The 15,182-nt window shown below is 41.5% G+C and overlaps 1 protein-coding gene across 1 annotated transcript; it reads right to left on the bottom strand.

The window, feature by feature from the left end:
- Window positions 1-270: 270 nt before the first annotated feature.
- On the bottom strand, window positions 271-10,152 carry LOC117429778 (scavenger receptor cysteine-rich domain-containing group B protein). The gene is made up of 12 exons (XM_058999157.1): window positions 9,981-10,152; window positions 8,896-8,928; window positions 8,034-8,072; window positions 7,556-7,858; window positions 7,322-7,387; window positions 6,431-6,745; window positions 5,664-5,744; window positions 5,172-5,259; window positions 4,829-4,929; window positions 3,584-3,910; window positions 2,952-3,029; window positions 271-2,327 (listed from the first exon to the last, which is right to left on the bottom strand). The coding sequence occupies exons 1-12, from the start codon at window positions 10,099-10,101 to the stop codon at window positions 2,011-2,013; spliced, it is 1,869 nt and encodes a 622-aa protein (XP_058855140.1). The 5' UTR covers window positions 10,102-10,152; the 3' UTR covers window positions 271-2,010.
- Window positions 10,153-15,182: the final 5,030 nt, after the last annotated feature.

Below are 15,182 nucleotides of genomic sequence, written 5' to 3'. Positions count from 1 at the left end.
CACCGGCATGTTTTACCTTTGGGGCAATCTGTGATCAAGACTGTGCAAGGTGGACTTTCTACAATGAGGTCAGTATAAAAATGACCACTAGGGGTGCAATAGAGGCATGCAGCAGTAATTTATTAATTACTGTTGGGAACGATAGTGTTTTTTATATGGGCAGACTTGTCCCAGCCAGGTCTCAGTTCATTGAATTGGGAAATTACGTATCCACACACCTGTGCATAGGATGTTTTCATTCTGTTTAACACGCCTGCACTGCAATCTTGCATTATAATATTTTTACTGATAATACACAGCATTAATTACATTTTAAACATTGGTTACCAATCATTATGCAGCATCCAGAAAACACAAAGACGGGCAAGAAGTGGCGTGCTGGCATTGTGCGTTACATTGTTTATGTTCATTTCTCTTCAGAGGAGTGATAACATATACTTTAGAATCAATTTCCTCGACTCCTATTAGTACTGGTTCTCCTTTCCCTTTTCTTTCCTATCGTTTGATATTTTGTTATTGTGTGGTGTGCGTATATATTACAATAAAGCAGCTACAAGGCAGATTGAACTGTTGCTTCCTGGCACCTACAGTGACCCACAACACCGTAAGCGATAAAGAACCATTTTGTAAGTGATTAAGGTGGTAATGCTAATAAGATGCTAGATTTGGAACCTTTGGTTATGCCTACTTGAAGTTTAAGAAACATGATTTCAAACAGGCACTGATGAAATAGATTATTTCAAAAATCAACAGAAATGGAGCTAGCTCTCTCAGTTCGTCTTGGGCAAACATTCATACAAGAGTATGACAGTGAATCATAGGGCAAATTCCCCCAGACTCCTGCCTTGTTTTATGTAAATGGAGGTTAGGATCAGACTTCAATAACATGAGGGTGGTTGGAACTTCACAGGAACTACATAGAAATGTCATGTAATGTCATATTTTGAATTATATATAAATTTGACCTTGAGAGCTGTATGAATTCTGTGTTTTTTTATCCTAAATAAATTATTTATAAACCTTCAACTATTAAACACCAATAAAAAGCTTTTTCAAGAACCGTAACTATTTATAAACCTAACGTTTTAGAGCAAAATCCTTTTGACATTTATAAAGTGCATAATAGTAATTGATAAGATTATTTACACAATGTATAGATTTACAGATGTTCAGGGTCCCAGCAAAGGGGTCGACCCTAAGGCTTTCTTTAGCTTCAGTGCCATTTTCACTGTTCCCTTGATCACGATGGAGCGGAATATAAAGAACACTCCTTTCCCTCACGTTGGTCCATGTTATAGTTCCCACTTTCCAACACAGAGCCTTCTCAATGCAGACCGATATGGAGGACAGGGCTGCTCAATTGTATAGTACCTTCAAAAGCGTGAGTTAAGAAAACACCCCCCAAAAAATAACCAAATCATAAAAGGGGCAGAGAAAAGACTGCTGAAGCCAGTCAAGAGCGGGAAAATTGATTTCAAAACCTTAGTTACTACACCTTGAAAGGGTTACAGAACACCCCCAAGTGCTTGCAAGAAAAAACATTACTGTGCTCTTTCCTGTGTTGTACATTTTGTAGTGGTATCTTTTTTCTTGTTTTGATATTTTTATTTACACTTCCTCTAGCAGTTTTCCGGCAACTACTTTTTGTCCGTCACAGCATTCTGTACCCAGATCAACGCTCCCTCCTGCAACAAAGCTCATGCCATTCTTCTGTTCCGACAATAGCCAAAGCAGCAGCTTTGTTGCAGGAATGGGAAAGGTTTGTAATACAAACACAGCCGGCTGCGAAGGGCAGATTGAAGGCATTGAACCCCACCGAGAATAATTCCCTGGCTGATCTGTTCAAATAAAAATCTCAAAACAATCGTATTAAAGATATTAAACAAGTTTCTCTTAGAACCTGCATATTCTGTGGGGCTGCAGTACAACACAGGGCATTGGAGTAAAGCGTGATGCGTTTCTTGTCAACGCTACGGGGTGTTCTGCAGCCCTGTAAGGTTTTGAAGCTGATCATGATCGCTCGCAGGTCACCCCGGCGTCCTCAGAGTGGTTGCAGTTGTGGGCGTCCCAGCGGATATGAGAGCAGTGCAGGAGGGAGCTCTCTTTGCCTCTACACTTGACATTGTCCAGGAATATGGTGCCACTGCCCTGGCCAAAGTAAGCCTCTTCCCTGGCCGCAGTGGCGTCCCCACAGCTGAGCTGCCTGCACACCACCCGGGCGCCCTTCAGATCCCAGGCATCGTCACACACCGTGCCCCAGCGGGACTCCATGTACAGCTCCACACGGCCCTCACAGCGATGCCTGCCACCCATCAGCCTCACCGCCCCTGAGAGAGAGAGCACAGGGGAGCAAGTCAGAGACAACGTCCTGCCTGAGCTGAGGCTTTCACAGGCTGAGAAAATCAGCAAGCCCAAACCATGTGTTGAGAACACTTTATTATTCCATGTGTGGACTCACTGAAAAAACTTCTAATACAACTGAAAACGTGTACATATTATATTGTTATGTGTTAGTAATATAATATACAAGCGAGGAAATAATATGTGATAATAACATAAAACAATAAACATCAAGTGTATATCATTTTATTTTACTTTGTGGAGATAATTCTGCCTGATTGATCAATTTCTATCAAATCAACAACCATGCCACGATGCATTTAGACATCTGCTGGACTGATTATAAACTCCCAACCTGCAAAAGGTTTGGAGAGGATTATAATTGCTGAATTTGTTTGATTTGCTCTAGAAGATACGTGAATCTGAAGCGAAAAGTAGGGAAAGGACTTCGATTCCTTACGAAAATATTCAGCAGCACTATAAATCAGATTTGGTACCGAGATGAATATGCAAACTACTGTGCCCTCTATTGCGGTGCGAAAAAGTTTGATTTCATCTCCCCCTTTATTATGGTGAGCTGGAAAATGTTTCTGTTACACAAGCACACTCGCCTTCTTTAGGGGCTTGGGTTGAGGTTGTGGTGACTTCTGTGAGGTATTCTTTAGATTGCTTCATGGGTGTTTCAATACCTGATATAAAAAAGAACAGGTTCAGCATACCACAGAGTGCACAGCATGAAAGTCGCTTTGGTTTAAGGGTCCTTTTGTTTTTCAGGTAATGCACTGCTGTGCACTCGATGGGTCTGCTGCTGAAATAAGTCTGTGGCAACGAAACAGAACTGGAGTGCAGAGTCTGAGCTCGGAGCACCTCAACACAGACTTATAGAAAAAGCAGAATATTTGAGAAATTGCAGTAAAAACCACTCAGAATAATTGCACATACCATAAAAAAAGGTAAGGGAAAAGCAAGCATCTTTAAGGAACGTAACTTCAAATTAGAGGGAATCATGGTCAGCAGCTGACCTTGTCTGGAATAGAAGGGACAAGCTCCCGAAGGTTTGCAGTTTTGAATCCAGTTTTCCTTCCTACACATGTGGAGGGCATTGCTGAAAGACTTGCTCTGGTCATTTTGCAATCACTCCAGTAAAGTGTGGAGCACGTTGTTTGAATCAGTGCATTGCCTCTATCAGACAGCTGGCAGTATAACATCAGCAGAGGTGAAGACCGATTTTTGAAAACCGTACCTCTGCAAATGACCCCTGCATCCTCGTGATGGCCACAGTTGTGCTGCCCCCAGCCCAGGTTGAAGCAGTCAGACAGGTACGCCTCGTCTCCATCGCAGTCCACGTTATCCAGCAGAATGGGGCCGCTTCCGTAGCCAAAGTAGCCGGCCAGTTTGGCTTCGACGGGAGCACCACAGCCGAGCTGCTTGCAGACCACCTTGGCGTTCAGCATGTCCCAGTCGTCATCGCACACCGTCCCCCAGGCGTTGTCGTAGAATACCTCCACCCTGCCGTGGCAGCTGCTGTTCCCATTCACCACACGGATAGAGCCCCCTGCTGGTAGGAGGTCTGCATAGTGGTTAGAAAAAACTAAAAACTAAACCAGTAGTACTCAACTCTAGCCCTCGAGATCCAGTCCAGTCCACGTTTTTACTCCAAGCAGGTTCTAATGTAGTTAATTGAAGTTGTTAAGAGGCAATTAACTCATTTAGGACCTGGTTGGAATAAAGACCAGGACTGGAATGCATCTCAAGGGCCAAAGTTGAGTACCACTGAACTAAACACTGTTAGCTAGTGTTGTTTTACTTGGTAACTGTACATACAGGTAAATGAATGACTCTTTACAGTTGTTCCCTTAAATATCCATATACAATAGTTTTTTTTAATTAATAAGATCAAGTTTGATATTCATGAAACTGTTCAATACTGTTGTTGGCTTCTTTAGCAGTCTTGAGCAGCTTCACTGTATTTTATTAGAATGGGAATAGGGACCATCACGTCTTATGTAAATAAGTGTAAAGTTGGCAGGGATGGGGTTAAAGCTGTCCCTACCAACAATCACAGGTGTGGCCATTCCTCAATTAGGTAACGGAGTGCTAAATGGGGAGTGGCCCTCTGTATATAAGGGAGAGAAAATCCTTTGTTTCAAAAGGGAGATAGGCGAGTGTACCTGTGGGAAACTGCACTTTGATTGGAAGCTTTATAGTGAAGGCAAATGCCCAGCCTGTTTTGTTTTGTTTTGTGTGAGCCTTATATTTGGGCCCTCGTGCCTTGTTTATTTTGTGTGTGTTTTTTTTTTTCTTTAATTAAACTGTGCTTTGCGTGTAAAACTGCAGCTTTCTGTCTCTGGGTCTCTTTCCTGCTGGTAACATCTTGGGCCGATGCTACCCTGTCACAACATATCCGAACAATATAAAGCATATATACACACACCAACAAGTATATGTATAAATGTGTGATTCTTTGGGGCGTTCACAAAGCATTTACCCAAGTTTACACCGTTTTTGTTGGTTTTATTATTAAAGGGAATGATGTGTCTGAAGGTGGTAAAAATGTCTGGTCCAGACTCCTTGCTGCGGATGATTAATCTGTGGGTTTCCAGGTCAGACCCATAATTTTGAGGGTCTGTGTTGTGTATGAAATATTTTTACCCCATGTCTATGGGTGACCTAGACAAATAGCGTTTGTTTCAATGGCCTGGCAGCAATAACTGATTAATGAATGTAGGTCATTGATGTAAGGGGTCAAGCACACTCCCTTGGGTCACCTGAGCTGGTAAAAGGTCCGAAGCTTCAGGTGAATAACCAAGCAGGTTCATTTCAGAGCTCACACTCCAGCACTCTTGTTCTTACCTGCAGGTACCACTTGAGTTGTAGACAGCGTTATCTCCTGAGTCACTGAGTCAGTGATATCTGTAACTAAAAAAAAAAAAATGTTTGTTTAGGTGCTTTTTATTTTCTATGTTTCTGCTTCAAATATCATGCTATATTGGTACCTGCTGGTCACATGGTGTGTGATTGCAGCAATACTATTGGACTGAGTTTGAACTTCATAAAGTGATTTTGTACCTGGAAACAACTTTTAATCTGTAGCACTATATTCAAATTGTCTGCATATCCCCTTTCAAAAAAGTATTAAAGAAACAACATATTTGTGGTAACACTTTACATTAAGTGTCTCTAATTACTGTGATTTTACATAGCAGTTACATAGTAAATACATGTGTACTTACACATAATTACAATGTTATTATGCATCGTTACAATGTACTTAACCTGTACATCTTTTTACACAATATATGTAAGTACACATGGTCTCATACCTGCAGTAGTGTCTGGTAAAAGCACATTGGCTCTGCCCATCGTTGAAGGGATGTTGGAAGCAGCTGTTGATGTCCCAGAGCCTAGAATGGCACAATATCAGTTAGACTCAACATCCTTATTGAACTGCAAGTGGTGTTTCTCTCTCCCCGTCTCTCTGCGGTCAGGTAACCAGCTTGGTCGATTAAACAAAGTGAATAAGAAGAGACAGGGCTTTTAGCACAAAGGTTCAGCCGGGGTGAGTGCGTGGAGGGAAGAAGTAATGATTTGAAGCGAGCGGCTTTTTTTTTATTGAACTGGAAAGTCCAGATGGGATTGAATAAACTGCAGTAGGCAGAAAATAAAATGTAATTAAAAACATCTGTGGTTCACCAAAAAGGCAAAAAATACAAACTGCATTTTCAAGATCTGTGTGAACCAACAATATTGAAAATAAATATTTTCATACAGTAAACATACAGCTGTTGTACTAAAAAGTCTGTTTAATTCTAAACATAGAGTATATGTGTAAAATATTGAGAACAATTCCAGTGTCAATATTTGTTAATGTTAACAATTAATAAACAAAAAAGTGCTCCTTAACATTAATGACATGTATTAGGCATGTGGACGCTACCTGTACAGAAATACTACAAGAAACTTAATAAATTCAATGACAAATAGTTCAAATGGAGGTCTTTTCAATGTCTTCAAGACTGAACGTTTGTCACTGAATGTATTAAGTTCCTTTTAGTATTTCTATTGAGTGTTTAGTAGTCATGGCTGATACCTGCACAGACCACTCCAGAATCCTCGTGGTGGCCACAGTTGTGGATTCCCCAGCCCAGGCTATAGCAGGATGACAGGTAGGCTTCGTTCCCGTCACAGTTCACGTTGTCCAGGAGTATGAGCCCCGTGCCGTAGCCGAAGTAGGCGTTGGTGGTGAAATCCAGGGCCGGGCCACAGTCGATCTGCCGGCACACCACGCTGGCGTCCCTCATTCCCCAGTCATCGTCACACACAGTCCCCCAGCTACCTCTGTAGAACACCTCCACTCTGCCTTGGCAGGTGTCGGCACCACCAACCAAGCGGATGCTGCCCTCTCCTGGAAGAGAAGAGCAAGTACAAGATGAAGGCACACAATACTACCATGCAATGTAGTTCCATCAAGCCACACAGACGAGAGATGCGTTAAGAGTGTAGAGTAGGGAACAGCGTTATGAACCCAGCTGCTGCGGTTTAATAAGTAAAAGGACACAACAGTAGAAGTGACAGAAACAGGACATTCAACAACAGCGCACTACATGTTTTTTGGAAAAGCCATTTCCAAAGAGCAGTCCGTCTGATTGATTTATTCCATGTATTGGTTAGCTGCTGTATTTCATCTCAAAGTAACTCATTTCATTTGATCTGGCCATCCTTCTGTATGACTTTAAGTCAAACGTCAACAGATTGTTCAGTTTCTGGAATGACTTCTGACCACGATTACCTTCACAAGGGAGCAGGGTGCCTATCATAACCGATTTTTAAGAAGCAGACGCCGTACGTTTGTCAGGTTTCATCAATCTAAATCTAAATCCGGGAAAAAAGGAATAAATACAAATCTAGTCTGAAAGATCACCTTAGGGCTGCTTAAAATAATATTGCTGACAGGCAGAGACAGACAGCAAGAGTGGTTTACCATGTCCGTTTCTTTGTGGAGTGGGAGTAGTGTGATTATGTTCCCTTGCTCCTGGGATAAACATATCTGTAAAAAAAAAAAAATTAATTAAAGCTATTACTATAAGTTTATACATTGGTGTAGTTGTGTCATTACAAGGAGGACTGGCAATCACAACCCTACTCTAATGACTTCCACAAACTCAACATTTCATTCCCACTAGTCCCAGTGCAAGAGTTCAAGCAAGCCGTTCACCATTGCATGTCACAGCCACATCCTCGTAGTGGTAACAGTTGTGGACTCCCCATCCCAGACTTCCGCAGTCGCTCAGCCCTGATTCGCTGCCTTTGCAGTCCACGTTGTCCAAGTAGATGGGACCGGTGCCTTGCCCAAACACTGTGCTCCCAGAGACTGTGAGCGCCAGGCCGCACCCGATCTGCCGACACACCACATTGGCATCCTTCATGTCCCAGTCATCATCGCACACAGTGCCCCATGTGCCATTGTGCAGTATCTCCACACGACCTTCACATCGGCTCCGGCCATTGACAAGACGGACTGGGAGAGAGACGATGGAGTAGAAAGCTTAGAAACTTGAACACAAAATTGAAGGGAAAAACAATGTACAGTAGATGAAATGGTCAAGAATTGTTTTTGTTGAATCGGGTTGCCGTAGCCTTAAGGGGACATACCATCTGCTGTTGCTTTTGATAAAACAGGTTGCAGCACTAACCTTGTGAAGGAGGTGGGGGTGTAGATGTGGTCCCATTGGCTGTGTAAGAGAGAGAAAAGACAGTTGTTAACATGCTTCAAACTTAACATGCAAAAGTTTGTGTGTATGTCGGGGGGGGGGGGAGAGTGGAACATTAAACTGCGGGGTGGCAGGAGCCCTGGAGACCTGGGTTAATTCAAGCTGCAGTGAATTTATTAAGATCAGAAAATTATGTTGTTTGCATCGCTTCAACACTTCTTAAAAAGGGAAACTGCAAAGTTTAGCCCAGTATTAGTATCTCAAACTGAGATCTGCGATAGGCCTTATTTTCAAACAAGTAAGGAGGCTAGGGGTGTGATATAAGTGCCTGCGTGCTATCAGGACCACGCTGCAATTCTTTCGTTCCAGATCTATTGTGTTGCCAGCGCATGGAATAATGCGGTCAGCTAATGGTTCTGCCAGGGTTTTTGTTGAGCGTATTATATGATAATCCAAACTCTGTAGCATTACAGGCACCTTCTGACCGAGCGAGAATCTTAGAATACAGATGTGACTTGAATTTTAAATCTTCAAAGTCTGCAATGTTTAACATCTGGAAATGGAAAAGACACATAATGGCAGCCATATTGCTCAGTGGTCGAGCTGGTAACTGTATTTCATTAATGTAACAAATCTGAAGATCTCAAATGGTGTCTTGGAAATGGAAGTTGGAAGTTACAACAAAATTCAGCACTGACGACTTGTGAGACTCAAAGAAGACACACAAGCACAACATGGCAGCCATCTTAGGTCACAAGTCAAAGTGACATTGACATTTTCACTGAATAAAAGCGATGACAGCAGCATGGGTGCTTAAATAGAAATCAGCCAAAGAAGTACTCACCTGGAGCTGCTCGTTTTGATACATTCAGATAACCTTAAAAAGAAAATATCAACATATTAATAACGTGCTTCAAACATGTTACTGTTTCCAAATATTATTACATTGTAGCCGCTGGATTTACTGCAGCGTTTCTTACTTTTCCCACCAGTAATCTACTTTCAGTTGTACAGAATATGTTTAAAAACACAAAAACGTTGGGAAGTTATATATATCTTAACAGTTTTAACCTGTTTTTCTACCAAATTTGAAAAGCCCAGTTTGCACTTGTAGGAGATCGAACAGCACACCTCTGTTCCTGCTGTAAGCCAATCACTACTTTCACCCGCTGAACCTGTGCACTGGATGTTACCAAGTCTGGAAGTCATCGGATGCCTTTTTATTCCTTACCCAGTGCAGCACAACCTGTGGATCTCCAGCCAAGATCATTAGCCTATCTCCCCCTGCACTCCACTGGGGGGACCCCACTAAGATCATCAGCCTGTCTCCCCCTGCACTCCACTGGGAACCCCACCAAGATCACCAGCCTGTCTCCCCCTGCACTCCACTGGGAACCCCACCAAGATGACCAGCCTGTCTCCCCCTGCACTCCACTGGGAACCCCACCAAGATGACCAGCCTGTCTCCCCCTGCACTCCACAGGGGACCCCACCATGATCACCAGCCTGTCTCCCCCTGCACTCCACAGGGGACCCCACCAAGATCACCAGCCTGTCTCCCCCTGCACTCCACAGGGGACCCCTCACCAAAATCAACAGCCTGTCTCCCCCTGCACTCCACAGGGGACCCCACCAAGATCACCAGCCTGTCTCCCCCTGCACTCCACAGGGGACCCCACCAAGATCACCAGCCTGTCTCCCCCTGCACTCCACAGGGGACCCCTCACCCAAATCACCAGCCTGTCTCCCCCAGCACTCCACTGGGGACCCCACCAAGATCACCAGCCTGTCTCCCCCAGCACTCCACAGGGGACCCCTCACCAAGATCACCAGCCTGTCTCCCCCAGCACTCCACAGGGGACCCCTCACCAAAATCACCAGCCTGTCTCCCCACAGTACTGATTCTATTCAGCATGGTCCTGGACTTACCAAACTGCAGAATTGAGCTCATTAGAAGGACTATGAGCAGAGACGTCAGGAAAGCAGCCAGTAGCCAGATAACAGGCCTCCAGCCCCTTCGCAGATTATCTGCACTGTTATTTCTTCTCATTTCCTTTCACACAGTTTCAGCAGTGGTGCTCTTTCTGGCAGAGGACTAGAAGAAGCACAGCTCTAACTCCTGTGGTGGAAATTAAAAAGATGTTTTACACAATGATAAAGCAGCGACTGAACACGGCAATACAACTTTGTCACATTCAGTACCCACACCCTTCTTGTGCTGGAGCTACAAACTCCCTCCAAAGGTCCAGCTGCAATCCAACCATGTGACATACAGCACAGGTACCAGGATGTTCATTCACAGCATTTGAAATATTTTTTCCAATAAAGGGGGAAACCAGTAATAAAGTTAATAAAGTTAATCAGAGGTAATAAAATTGACTTTAAGTAAATGGTTAGCATGCTTCCTGCAGATGACTTTCTTTTTGTACCCGCTGTGGTTTGACGAGTATGTCAAAGCGTAGTCTGCTTGTGGTTAATAAGAAACTCAGAGCCAGGTAAGGGCAGGAGCATTCAACATCTCGATTGATTTGAGGCAGCTATGTATAGTTGGATTGAGAGCAGCCACCAAGAAGGTTACTCAGTTGGCAAAGAAATATGACATTTTCAAAAATTGCAGAACATCGACCGGCTTGTATATTGTGGGATGTGGGAAAAAATGATCTGAGTGGACAAAAGAAACCACTGAACATAATGACAGTATCATCAAGAGGGTGTCCAAAGTGAAACGATGCTAAACATCCCCAAAAATGCAATGCAGTAAGGAGGAGAACATTGCTGTCCAGGGAAAAACAAGCTGAAGGGTGCCGGGGAGACAGGAAAGGGAATGGTTCCAGGAACTGTGGACTCACAAAACCAAACTCCAGCAGTTCTCAGAGAGTGGTTGCCCGTTGATCCAGATGAAAGAATTTTAAAAAGCACACGGCTGGTACTGTCCTAGCATGGGTTAGCTAGTGAAGACTGGAAGACTGATGATGGAGAACAGTATAACAATTCAGCCAATGGTCCAACCAATTGCATTTGTTCTAGCATAATAATCCCCCAAATAGAGCCAATAAACACACTTTTGAGAGCCACGTATGAGGATCTAACAGTGATGATCCTAGATTACAGCCAATAATCCAATAGTGAACGTATGACAGTCTGAATTTCACATTGTCTCTTGAGTAAATACCTTTACATATGTTTTCGTATAATGTTTGATTCTAAAAGATGGGAATATGAAAGGAGCCATGTGACATCAGGCCCACGATATTGTGCAACTGTAGTACATAGGTGATGCTCAATTAGGAGCTGAAATGTAAAAAAAAACCTGTGCAGCCGGGCCATCATATTTGAAAAGCATGCTAACAAACCACTTGAAACCTTGCAGACAAATGGTTCAGTTATGAAGGATGAAAAATAATCTCGTCCCTAATGTTGTGTTTTTCAATACTCCATTCATGTGGGATGTAGCTAGGATCCTTGAGGGAATAATGTTGTCTTTTGTATCCTGCAGCTTCCCCTCCCTCCTTTTTCTCTTCGTGTTGAGAATAGCTGAAAGATTACAGCCTTGCAAATACCCCTAAAAGTCAGAGAGATAACTGAAAGAATACAACTCTCTCAATAGGAAACAGGAATTGAGTTTTTATCAAACTCTCCACATTTGAGAGGAAGTCTCAAGTTTATATGAATTGCATGAATATTACCCATTTTCATATAGATTTTTTTATCTGGTGTATAAAAAAAACGAGTACTGCAACAAAATAAGTATTATTATAAGAATAACACAATGCAAGAAAGACTTTTTCTTAGAAAATGCATTCTAGAAATGTATGAATAAAACATCTGTTTAGAATGTATTCAGCTTAGACACCTTTTCCCCTCAAAAGTTTATAGTTATTGCTTTGCAACCTGGAATTATTTATATAAACTCTTATTTTTTCAGGAATTACACACATACTATATCAAAATTTAATATAGTCTGTATTCATTTTAGTTTTCATAACTTCTAAACCTGATGAAAAACATCACTAATATAAAATATAACTTGTACATGTATTATTAGCATCTCCACGCTTTTTGGTTACATTAAAACATGTATTTTGTTCATAACTGAACCAGCATAATGTCATTAATAATTCTCTCATTATATTTATTTAGTTTTATAAAAGCCTTCACTATGATACAGATGTTCAAAACTGTATTTAGTTATGTATTTTTTCTGTTATCTTTATTTTATTTACAGCTGCTAAAAATGGATAGACAACTTTTTTAAAAGGGTAAATAACATACCTCAGACAAGACAGCTTTTCCCCAGAATACAAAAAAAAAAAAAAATCCACAAACTGTCCCTGTTATATTTTTCATGAGATTTTAAGTAACATGTGCCAGTTTTCCTCACTAAGCAGTTCACTGATTCAGAGAGACAAACATAAGAACTTTGTGCAAAAAAAAAAAAAAAAGAGAGAGAGAAAAAAATCCTCATCCGGCAGCCTGGAGGCTCAGAGGCTCGTTTATCTATTTCACTTTTTGGGGGAATTAAGTACTGGGATTCACTGGCACAGGTCAGGCAGAAATCCCATTGTATGTTAATGTCCTCACCTACACCCCGGGTACGGCTTTATTAAAGGAATAACACGCTGAAAAGCCCGTGTATAACAGTACCCGAGCATCTCAGGTTTCAAGTTGCTGGTTGATGGTACGGTTTTGGTTCCCTGAGACAGAACAGAACAGAATTGCAGAGGGGGGAGCATTATTAGAGGAACCATCGTCACAGTAGACACGGGTATTGCATCTATTTCTAAATACCTGTATACATGCTAACTTTAGACATGAGTCTTTGCATTCAACCTTATTTCAATATGGGGGGGGGGGGGGGGTCTTTAAATCCTGTTCACTGTTTATATGTTACGTGGTTGGTTTCACAGACCCTGATTAGCACTAATCTTGGACTACCGCATGTTATATTAAGTAAGACAGTCCAGGATTAATATTAATATTTTTATAGTCAATGACAAACCTCAGCTAAGCTGTGGGACTAATTAGCGATAGTCAAACAGCAAGCCTGTCATTATGCAATGTGAGATACACTGTCTGTGTGTCCCTGGTAGTGGATTTTAGAACACAAGGTTTACACTTGTGGGCCGTGTTTTCTCACATGCCCCAATTCTCACATTTCCTTCCCCTTCGTATCGATGAACACAAGCGATCGCACAGTCCTGTCCTATTGTTGGGCACTACTCTTGGGATCGCTTATCTTTTTGATTTCTTAGTTCCCATGACTTACTTGGCACAGCCCCCGCCAAACAAAAGTAATATTCACAGGACAGTCAGTGCTTTTGTTTTCCACATTAAATGTAACGACCAATCCACAATCTTCCAACTGGACCAACGTGGTTCAATTACCTCTTACGTCAATGGTTTACAATTATTTACCAACCATAACAAAGAAAGCACCATTTTTTTTATTTTTTTTTATTGTTTTAAAGGTTTTGAAGGCATATCATTACGGAACTGTAAAGGCATAGGGTTACGGAACAACCGCATGCCTACAATCGTTCTTTTTATTATAACAATGAACTAATTTGGCATCTGTGATAACTCAAGGATAGTCACATACCGATAACTAATATGGTATTAAGCAGTTATTAACCCGTTACTCCAATACAGTGTTATATTGTAGCATGTTTCTCTCTTTTTTCATTCAGATAAAAGTGATAGTACCTCCGCCCTCCCCCTTAGGTTTATAAATATATCAGATTGTATTTTTTTTAATCATAGAGTCCCGTCCAGTCTTCTTAACAAAACAGAAAAGAAAAAGTCTTAATTTCTTTTAAGCAAATCTAACCCATCAATAATAAATAAATAAATAAATAAATAAATAAATGACGGACAGTCAGTTTAATGTGGGTGGCAGCACAAGCAAACATGCAAAACAGTGCCACTTCCTGGTGTAATCTGACAGTGGGCACAGGACAACAAAGACACTGCAGAATAGCATGTTATTGATATTACTATCTCAAATTTAATGAAATAACTTAATTAGACCTAAATGTCGACCAGCCCGTATAGCCCTTTCCCATATTAAAAGCATATAAAAGCGTAATACAGCTTAGTGAAAGTATAACAGTGAAAGCATGGCAAATCTGAGTAAACGATGGTAAATGCATAGTATAACCACGGGGAAAGCATGGGAAAACTGTGGGGATCTTTTCCACGGGAATATCTGGTTTGGAATGCTTGCTTCCAGTAGGCAGCACGATGCTGTTATGTTGATTTGAATCACAGGGTACAAAATAGAGGTGCTGTAATTAGACATTCATAGAGCTTTCTTTTCTGGTAAGGCTATAGTGCTTCTGCATAGGGTCATCAATTAAGAGTCTGATTATCTGGGAATGTTAGGAAGGTTTATATTACTAAATACCAGAAACCCTATGTAAGAAGTAAAATAATAGATACTAAAACTATGTGTCGAAATAGCTGGATTTGTAACTGCTAAATGACTCCTGGTTACAATGAGGTATAGAGGAAGCAGTGTCTATAACAGTGTCCACACATCTGGCATTCAATAACTTCATTTAAAGGGATTATTCATCTCTGTTTTGAGAATATTTCTTGCCTGTTATGGTGTGTGGAATTTGTTACAAGATGTTATTAAACTTCCTGTTCATGCTGATCTACGTTTTTCACTGTTCTGACAGCTGCCGTTCAAGGCTATATCTTGGGAACCGTGAGTCAGTGTAATCCTTGGTGGGGATGGGTGCAGTATGTAATTGAATTCTTAAACACGCTGTTATTTTTCATTAGAGGAATACCGATGTTAATTAGATGTGGGTTACTAAATATAGTTCCAGGAAAAGTTTATTTTGGGTGGAAACTCAATTACCAGGCTTACTGGAACCCTCTGACTCCACTTTTGTTCTTTGTTCATCCTTTAAAATGGTGCAGTTCTAAAACGTTGAATTATAATTCTGGCTCCTCTTATGAGTACTCCTATGTTGGCTTAGGCTAATCAATAATATTATGCCATGTCTTCAAGCACTCTCTTATCTCTTATATCAATAGCAGCATTATGACTGCTCTCACATTTCTGCAGAGCACTTCCTGTTCACGTTACCTAACTGCAGCAAGCTAGACCATTGGAGTGAAACA

Source organism: Acipenser ruthenus, chromosome 24 (genome assembly GCF_902713425.1).
Source record: "Acipenser ruthenus chromosome 24, fAciRut3.2 maternal haplotype, whole genome shotgun sequence".
Classification (NCBI taxonomy): domain Eukaryota; kingdom Metazoa; phylum Chordata; class Actinopteri; order Acipenseriformes; family Acipenseridae; genus Acipenser; species Acipenser ruthenus.
This window is presented reverse-complemented; position numbering and strand designations above follow the sequence as displayed.